We start from the raw sequence: 9,944 nt of genomic DNA on the forward strand, positions 1-9,944 counted from the left end.
ACCAGTTTCACCAGAGTGATATGAAAGACTTGGGTCAATTCTTCACTGTTCTTCCTTCTTGTTGACATCAAAGAGACTGAAGTAAGGCTTCACATCCCAGAATACTTGAATATGAACATATGTATTCATTATGATGGTTTGTTATCTTCTCTTAACCTACAGAATGGATCTTGTGAAACATACAGGAGGGTGCCACTGTGGGGCTGTTAGATTTGAAGTTTGGAGTTCCCCTGACCTTCACGTTTTCCATTGCAAGTACGGATATTAAATTCAATCTCATTAGCTTTTTAATAAATGTTTGTATTACAAACATGGTGGCCAAGACTTGTATTATTTTAGATCGAAAACTGATTGGTAGTCTGCCAGAAAATGTAATTCTGATACCAAAGCCACATTTTTTAAGTTTGGGTTAAAAAAATATTCCTCCCACAACTATCATCATCAAATCATGTTATGTTGCTTGTACGCTTTGAGCAAATGAATATGAGCTGATGTATGTCTTTCTGTTTTTTCAGCTGTAGCATCTGCACAAAGAAACAAAACCACCACTTTATTGTTCCACAAAATCTCTTTAAACTCTTACAGGTAATAAAGTTGTGCAAAAGACTTTGATTCCATTTAACTTACAGATCAAAAGAGCATTTTTAATGACTACGGATTCTGTGTTCTTCCCAGGGGTCAGAAAATCTGACCACATACACGTTTAACACTCATGCTGCTAAACACACCTTCTGTAAAACTTGTGGAGTTCAAAGTTTCTACACTCCTCGCTCCAACCCTGATGGATATGGTATGACCTCTAACTGCTGACACAAGACCGTCACACCATTCTCATGTGTTGTAAACATGGTTCATCATCCTGCTGTGTTTACCCCAAACTAACCAACCCAGGCTGCTCTTCAATGCCCTACATTTACAGTATTGGTAGAAAACAAACGTTCACAAGGAGAGATAAATGGTTTATGTTGGATAACAGTGATGTTAGGAAACCATCCCGAAAACCAATATTTTACCTTACTGAAACTGTAAAGCCAAGCTGTCAGCGAAATATGCTGGTGGCAATGAGTTGTGTTGGTCATTGGCAATTCAACGAGCCGCCCTTTTCTCCCCAGGTGTCGCTCCACACTGTCTGGACTCAGGTACTGTCCGCAGTGTCACAGTGGAGAAGTTTTGTGGGGAGAAGTGGGAAGAAAGCATGCAAGCTCACAAGAGCATCAGAGACATGTCGAAACCTGCAGCAGACACACAGCTGAGAGAAACTACATAACACCACTGTCATACAAGAATCAGTTCTTTTTAAATCAGCTGTACGCCAGAAACAATGCACAGTATCTGAAATTGTAAGAAAAATAAAGCTCATCAACAGATTCAAACAGTAGTGTTGTTTTTATACAGTGTAATGACTCAAAGCAGTGAAGATGTTTCTGTAGCAAAAAGGCCTAAAAATGTTTCTGTTACTGTTATGACAAAGTTAATGTCAGCGTTATTTATGCCAAGTGCTTAAGAAAAAATATTCAGGCTAGTTCACTGTGAGAAAGCAGCTCATCAGATTTGTAAACAGCTGCTAAATTCACTCATGTCACAGTATTCAAGTCGTTAGGCACTGCAACACCTAACAGAGTAACAATCAGTGCATCTGGATGACATGAACTTAATAGATCTTCAGGTTCTTTGGTCCTTGTGGGATGATTCGGAATGTGTTCACGAACATGTACCGAGAGAAGGCGATGTAGATGTAACGAAACCACAAGAGTTGGGTGCGATGGCAAAACATGGCATCCTGAAAAGAGATGTGTGAGAGGACATATCATCATTATGAGATCTCACTCAACAGCCAATAGCTCAAAGTCTGACGTTTAGTGTTAATGTATTCATTTCTTTATAAAATATTATCTTGAGGCATAATTTCAATCCTCATCTCCTCACGTTGCTTTTTTTTTTTTTTTTTTTAACATACTTTTTGTCCACTTTTGCCTCTTCAGCACATATACTGTATATACCCGTGTTGCAGTCAGCTAAAAAAAGTGCCCTCTAACAGTAGACGATGACACGCCTTCACCAACAAAGTCTATTTCGAGGATTACTTTGGCTCGCCTGTAGCCCCGTGGGCCGATAAAGCAGCAGACATTTGAGGGCAGCAGCCAGCTGAGGGGAAGCTCCAAGAAAGAGATGTACTTCCTGAAGAGGCCAACAGTCACCAGGGAGAGCAAAGAGCAGTCTGGGAGAACAGACAGAGACCCAGTTAGCTGTTAATATGTTAAACACTCACTATGGCAGCAGACAGGAAAGGAGGTCATTCACTCACGTTGTCATGCCACCAACAATGTAACAATTCTTCTTTAATACACTTAGGCTGTTGTCACAAAGTCACAGAAAGACTGGATAACCTGATAAGCTCTTGGGAGTCTTGCTGTACAGCCAGGTGAGGAGGCTTACTACAGTCACGTTGGGACTAATTCTCTGCCGCCTCCCCTGGAGGCTACAGTAAGACCCGTTGAGCAGGCGAGGTGTAAATGGCTGGTGATAAATACCCAAAGAGCATGATTAATAAGATGCCTGCTGTTTTTAAGACTGTTTCCTGCACGCAAAGGAGGGCAAGGCAGACTGAGGTCAATTTGTCCAAGATACAGTGTGTTTGTCATGGCCTCAGGACTGAGACGATAACGTCTTCTTGCCATTCAACAGCACGGTGCAACCGATGAGATCTCATATATGATTAACTACATGGGCCTGCTCTGCTCGTGTCTTATCGTGCTGTATGCTCATTACACAACCATTACACAACATTAATGTGGGTGTGCTGTGTGGGTCTTGATGTTTACCAAACAAGTAAAGTAATGAGCTGTCAGCCTGTTGCAACATGTTGCCCCCTCTCTGCCCTACTTTTCCTTTCACATAAGAAATTATCCCCTGATCATACAACCTTTCACAAGCACACAAATGTAAAAATGTAGTCTATCTAGCCTGGAATTAAAAGACAAACTGGCATACATTGAGTACGTCTGAGCAGTGGCGATGTAATGACACCGAACAACAATCTGCCAATGAAACCGTCGTGTGTAGCTTGTAGTTTAAACACAGACAGACTGATGTTTCTGGAATCCAAATGGCCTCATGCTGCCACCAGCAGACCAACACCTATTGAGGAGACACACGACTTGTGCTCACCCTTTGGACAGAAGAGGGCGCTGTACATTAACAAAATACCCAGTCTGAGTCAGTGTTTACAGGCCTTTCCAGGCTCTCCAATGGGGAAAATGCAGAGTGCTGAGGTGGTTCCTCTCATGTTAGCACGTCTGAATGTGAGGCCCCTGTATCTTTACTTAGGCCTCAATAATTAATACAATTTTTGTTTTCCGCATGTGTCTTCAGTGTCATCGTACTTCACATATATAGCCGTTTTTCACAAGAAGAACTTCAAACCTACCATTGGGTACTTGTCCAGTGGAGGCAAGATGGCTGCAAGTGGAGAGAGGAACAAGATTACCCACTGAAAACGTCAAGGGTGTTAACATTGTTGTCAGATTGGCTTTTTGTTGGATTTATCTTCAAAAAAAATGACCAAAGTGTGATGATTCCACTTGCAAATATGTAACCAAGATTATAGTTTACAACACAGTGCACAAAAAGGGCACGGCGTGCTAAACCCAAGTTACTGCATATCTGCCATTGTGTGTGTTTCGGGTCATCTTGTATTGAGTGTTAAGGATTTTTTTCTCTGTAGCAAAAAGGCAATTTAATACAGTAACATCTCATCAAGCCTTGGTGGTGGGAGCACAGTCAAGTTTTCTTTTCATTTGGCATTTCTGTGTGCAATAGCTGCTAACATGTTGACAAAAACAAAAGCCACACAACAAACCACTGAGCTTCAGAGCACTGTGGAACTAGTGCACAGCTCTTCTGGGTTCCAGCCTAATGGGAATCATGAGTGATTTAGAGAGTTCACATCAACAGATGAGGCCCACAGATTGACAGTGAGCCATACAGCAGGCTCAGAGAGGGAAAAGACCATGACTAACACGGCAGACAATTAAGGCATCAGTGCAATATGGGGACAGCAATGTACACTTCATAGTGCAAAACACATTTTTTTAAAAACCAACAGTCTGATGCAACTTGCTTGCTTGGCCTCTCCAAACCATAGCTGCCCTCCCACCTCACCACTTCAGGGACAGGATTTACTGCTGCTCTCTGGGAGCAAAGCCGAGTGCCTCCGAGGACTCTATTTGGATGACCTCTCAGCTATGTAACAGACCGATTCTGAAAAACATGGTGTGCACGCGTGCCTTTGTGGAGAAACATTTGGAAAGATGGATGTTGACGCGAGGCTAAATCATATAACACTGGACAGTGTTTTATGATTGTGGAGTGGGCGGGTTCTTGTGTGCATGTGTAGGCCACATTATATCCCTTAGGATGGCATCCTTAGACTGAAAGTTCAGTCAGTACCTGACAGCTTTATGGATGGCTGTGTGATTGGCATGGCCGCTCACTCCTCTTCCATCGAAGGTCAGCACCTGAAACAACAAAATATCTCATTGTGTGGGTGAAAAGCCAGAGTCTGGGTATCCAAAAGTGAATTTAAACAAACAGAGGCAAAAACAGAGGGAGAGATTTTTCTTGGATTAGTGGAAGAGTTTCTGTGTCTGACTGTGGAGCTGCTTGGCAGCTGACAACTGATATTTAAAAACCTTTTTCTGTTTGCATGCTTGCACACCAGAGGAAGCAAGTGAAAAAAATCAGGTCAAAGGGAAAGAAAAAGGCCTTGAAAAAAAGACTTGGCTTTTGCTATGCTCATACGTATTCTACTGTGACTACTTCTTTGCAATCAAGCATAAGCTCCCAACCACCACATTTTATAAGTGACTTGTGAACTTTAAATCTCTTCATTCTTGGTGGATTGTATCTGGAAAAGCAAGGGATTGGCATGGTGTCAGGCCAAGGAAACAATATAGTTCAGTTTAAGAGCGGGGAGAGTGATCTGTGATATTCAGTGAGAGAAGACGTGGGACGGATGTGATTCTCCAGCCTAGTTTTTTGTCTCTGCATTTTCCACTGCTGAACCGAACAGGATGGGAGGAGACGGCGTGTTTGTTTGTCTCCTTTGATAACAAAAAGAGATCAGTAACTACAGGACAGAGGAACCCAGCTGTGTGTAATCATCTTCCTTACAGACCTCTGGTTTGTTTTTTTGCCTTTGCTGCTGTTCTTTTCAGTATTTTATGTCTGTGTTGAGATAGACTGGACTAAAATTCTTTGATTCTAAATTTGCCACATTCCCATTAGTTAATAGTGTGGAACTGCACTGAGGGAGACAAGGATCTCTGAGTAAACACAGAAATTGAATCCAAACTTTCTACTGCAGCAGAGGCCATTTCCCCTCTTTTTTAGGGAGGTTCAAAGTACACTCTGAGTTGGACAAAAAGAGACGCAGCTGACGGGATTATTACACAGACCGCAGTGAAACTGAGATAATGAGCTAGAAAGCTGTTGTGCCAAAACATATGGTAAAGACAAAACAAAACAATACATGGGTTTTATACACAGAATGGTGGGGAAATTGTGTGTTAACATCAAACAGGAAATGACAGAAAAGCCACTTTAGCAGTCAGAGGCGCAGAGCTGAGTGTACCATGTTGAAGGAGTGAGCTCTTATGTGCTTCGCAATTACAGAAGAGACCAGTGAGACCCTCCATTCGGCTTTGGGATCGTCTGGAAGATCTCTGCAGGGCAAAGAAAGGGACTCTGGTTATCTACCACGTTACAGTAACATCACAACAGTGTTTTAGTGAGATGCAGGAGTGCGTTGTTTCTGTATTGTAACCTCACAGCAACTGAAAGTCAAGAACATTCTACACAGCATGCTGGCTGTTTCTTAGCCTGAGCAGTCTTATTCCTCTCCGAGGGCCAGATTTCTGCACAGTACAGATTTAACTCAGTGTTTGAAAAAAGGCTGTTGTGGAATGCAAACACGAGGGAGCGCTGGGAAGTCTGGGGGTTAAGGGTCGGAAGGCCCTTAGCATCATGTTCATCTGAAACTACAGCCTGGAGACAGCACGGAGCATACATCAAACATTACACTTGGCCAGCCCGAGCTCTTCGCCTACTACACATACATAGATTCACTTTTTGGCAGAAGTGATAGCTGACTTTTTTCCTTCTCGGTTTAGAAAATAAAAGCGTTGCTTTCTGTGTTCCCCCTTGAACTCGAGAGCCACAAAAAGAAAAAACAGAGGGAGAAAATCTTAAAAATCTGCTCAGGCAGACTCTGATCTGAGTCGGGTCAGCGCAGTTCACACAAAAAACAAAGTCCTGAGGGACGCATTTCAAGTGCAGTAGATGCAGCCTGTTCACCAGTTATCACTTCTCCGCTTTCTGCTGATCACAAACACAACTGCCACAATGAAGTCACATGATACGAGAGATAAGCTGAGAGATCAATGACGTGACATGTTGTTTTTTTGGGGTAGCACATGAGTGGAGTCAGTGACAGCGCGTGCATGCATGTGTATGTATATGTATATGTAAGTGCATAAAGTGGGGGTGGGTGTGGGGGTGTGTCAACAGTTGCTCCCCTCCCCTTCGCTGCTAACAATGAGCCAGGACAGTTGAGCTAGAAGAGGGAAGTGATGGATTAAGCCACAAATCTATTGGCTGCCAGTCATGTGAGGGTCAGGCTTTGGTGCAAGGGGTGGTGTGCTGTGGTGGGGGTCAGCGATGTCACGAGGGGGGGGCATTGTCAGGAGTTCAGAGATAGTTTAAAACTGTCTGTCAATGAGTGAATGCACATCTGTGACACTTTGATACCAATGAAATATCATCAGGGCCCTCTCTCTCTCTTTCTGTGTGTGCGTGTGTGTGTGTGTGTGCGTGTGTGTGTGTGTGTGTGTGTGTGTGTGTGTGTGTGTGTGTGTGTGTGTGTGTGTGTGTGTTTGGAGCAGGACAGCGCTGTGAAATGGAATCTTATTTAAACCAAACACACACACAGGAGCCTAATGTCCTCATTTCTGCTGTCTGCTTTATGCTGAAAGCTCATAAAAACAACTGGAGGATTTTATAAGAATTTGGCCAAAGTGCATGAATGTTAAGCATTGAAATATTCCTCCAAGTCCAGAGCCTGGCTACACTGCAGCCCTGTTTGTGTTTTTAATGTTGCATTGTTCTCCTCACTGTTGCATTTATGCATTTATTATTTTCGACATTTTGCCTTAACAGCTTGACAACTGCAGCTAAGCACGAGCCTGAAAGGAGGGGGTGAAAAAAGAAAAATGAACAAAAGATATAAGACACCTGACCTTTCTCAAGCAGGATGTAGGCTGAGTGTCAGCTTCACCATGGCAACAGTGCAAAATGTCCTAAAGTAACCTCCACAGCTCCCCCTTTGTAGCTTTGCATGTGGATGTCTAATTGCTTGCAGGCATCTGTATGCAGTTGTTGAACTTTGGCCCAGTAAGGGGATTCTGTGTGTGTGTATGTGTGTGTGTGTGTGTGTGTGTGTGTGTGTGTGTGTGTGTGTGTGTGTGTGTGTGTGTGTGTGTGTGTGTGTGTGTGTGTGTGTGTGTCAGAGAGGGCTTGTTTAGTCTGGTCACATGGACCACAGGCCTGTGAAGCTGCCAAACTTCTGTCCACACAGTCAGATTATATGTCCTACTGGGAATGGCTGAGATGCCACTACAAACTGACAGTACACCCACAATATCCCACTGTAATAAGGCAGTTACAACTATAGTTACAACACCAATAGACATGTATTGTCTCACAGAGATTCAGAGAAGTTTGTGGTCACAGGTTTTGCCAATATATCTCTAATGTCGAGGTGATTAACTGTCATGAAAGGAACCATGGAAACATTACTTTTGGCCATGGAAATAATGCAGTTCATGTTGTTTTGAAAGTGAGTTGTGCAGAAAAAGAGCAATCTAAAGTGACAGTTTGTTGTTGGCTGCAGGATTCAGTAAATGGGAAAAGCAATTGTTTGACTATGCGGAGGCCAGTGTGTGCTGGTGACAAATGTATCTGGGATAAAAGCACAGCCAGAGGTCAGTGGCAAGGCTGGAACATCTCACCACTATTTACTGCGCACTGCCATGTGCTTATAAAACAGCTAGCGCTATTTTTACCACTGATCAATGTATATTTAAACCGCGTGTGGGGACAGTGTCACTGCGGTGAACGGCTTTCCTTTCCAGAAAAAAAGCGCTGAGCTCTTTGTTTATATGTATGCAGAGAATTACATTAATCCAATCAAAAACAAAGGCTTTGAGTGTGTGGTTTAATTCTGAGTGAAGATTTATTTCACTCAACTATATCTGAAGCACGTTATCACAGGCAGAGTCAAATGATTAAAGTTAACAGAACTGAGGTGTGTGAGAGTGTGTGAGAGGTGCGTCTTCAATTCAGTTCGCTGGATAATGTCATGAAGAAGGGGAATGGTTGGGTCTGTGCAGTGAGCAGCTATAATCGAGTCCTGGGAGCAGACAGAGGTCAAGCTAGTGCAAGTGCAGAGGCAGCAGAGCGTGCACAGATCGAGCTTGATCACAAAGGCCCCAACATGCACTGGGGCCCCAGATACTGTCAACACAGCTGTCCTATTCAGTAAGCATTAAAGGGAAAAGCCTATTTTAAAACAGAATTCATGTGTTATCCCTGTTATTCCATAGGCTACGGTTGTGAGTGAGCAAGTCTCATCCAGATCTGTCATCATGACACATAACTCACACTGTGCACTACGCTTTTGTTGTGAAACTGAGACTTCAGCTCGAAAACAAAAGTCCAGCGGATCAAGTGCATCACACTACCCTGATGAATGACATCGTCAGCCCATACTGCAAAAATACCCTGAACATTCATCCAGTCTGGTGCTGACTAGTTTTTCCAGGTTCGATGTCACTCCACTTGTATGATGACAGTATCAATTAAAGGTGTTTGCTGGTGTTTTCTTGTAAACAAAACAAAAGTTGTCACCTGTGTATCCTTGTCCTGCATGAGATGAATAAAACAGGGACCCATTCATAGAAAAACCACTCCATAACACTGCTGGGTGAAAAACTCGTCAGGGAAACTTTCATTCAGAAATAAGATGTTTTGCATCGCAATTGCGCTAAATACAGTGACAGGAAGACATTAACATGAGCAAATTACTTTTTTTTTTTTTTTTTTTTGCAAAACTTTACAAACCGAACGTGTTGTGGCTGACCTTCTGAGGCACAGCACACTTCCTGGTTTGTGTTTGCATTACAAATAACTGATATCCAGCTTGGCATACAGACACAGGTGGAAAACTTTGAGCCAACAGACTCTGAGCATTCACTCGAGGATTTGTCCTTTGATAGTATCACATCAAAATCTCAGTTCTTGAGCCAAGGGACTCGTTTTTGTAGATACTGTGCTTGTTTTAGACTTGACATTACCTTTTATGACGTTCATTCACTGAAAGGCCTCTAAATGTGAGAGAGCAGTGCTGCAACTACTGTATATGAACTACCCTCACCTCCAGTCACGCTCGTCTAACCCATTAGCCATCTGAACTCTACATAGGATGCTATGAAAACCAAACAAACATGGGTTTAGTCTCTACATTTCTACACAACAGACTCCTGACGCTGACAAGAATGTTGTTTTACAGCTACAATTACAGCAGAAGATTTGATATGTTTACTATGTGAATCCAAAATCCAATGTTTTTCTCCATTTTCTACAGTTTCCTCACTGACAGCAGCTTGGAAGGTTAATGCAGTTAAAGCAGTTGTCAATGAGAAAATATAGGAAACGAGGGATGAAATTAAACTTTACCAGTGTTTGCCTCCAAAATGCTTTGATGATACACTATGATGTAATGAGACAGTAATGGCCGTGAATTATTTGTCCAGATCTCCTTTTTATACAACCGTAATGCTAAAAATAGTGCATGCATACAATTGATGGCATGGTTAAGATCAGTATGT

General features: G+C 42.6%; 1 protein-coding gene across 1 annotated transcript in view; it reads right to left on the reverse strand.

Annotated features, from left to right (window-relative positions):
- Positions 1–527: 527 nt before the first annotated feature.
- pigl (phosphatidylinositol glycan anchor biosynthesis, class L) overlaps positions 528–9,944 on the reverse strand; it is a 14,004-nt gene continuing 4,587 nt past the window's right edge. Inside the window, exons 3-7 of the mRNA XM_070983789.1 lie at positions 5,633–5,723; positions 4,450–4,517; positions 3,428–3,459; positions 2,085–2,218; positions 528–1,780 (exon numbers count right to left, since the gene is read on the reverse strand). Coding sequence (XP_070839890.1) covers positions 1,652–1,780; positions 2,085–2,218; positions 3,428–3,459; positions 4,450–4,517; positions 5,633–5,723 — 454 coding nt within the window. The 3' untranslated portion in view covers positions 528–1,651. The remainder of the gene's footprint in view (positions 1,781–2,084; positions 2,219–3,427; positions 3,460–4,449; positions 4,518–5,632; positions 5,724–9,944) is intronic.

This window comes from Chaetodon trifascialis, chromosome 16 (assembly GCF_039877785.1).
Source record: "Chaetodon trifascialis isolate fChaTrf1 chromosome 16, fChaTrf1.hap1, whole genome shotgun sequence".
NCBI lineage: Eukaryota > Metazoa > Chordata > Actinopteri > Chaetodontiformes > Chaetodontidae > Chaetodon > Chaetodon trifascialis.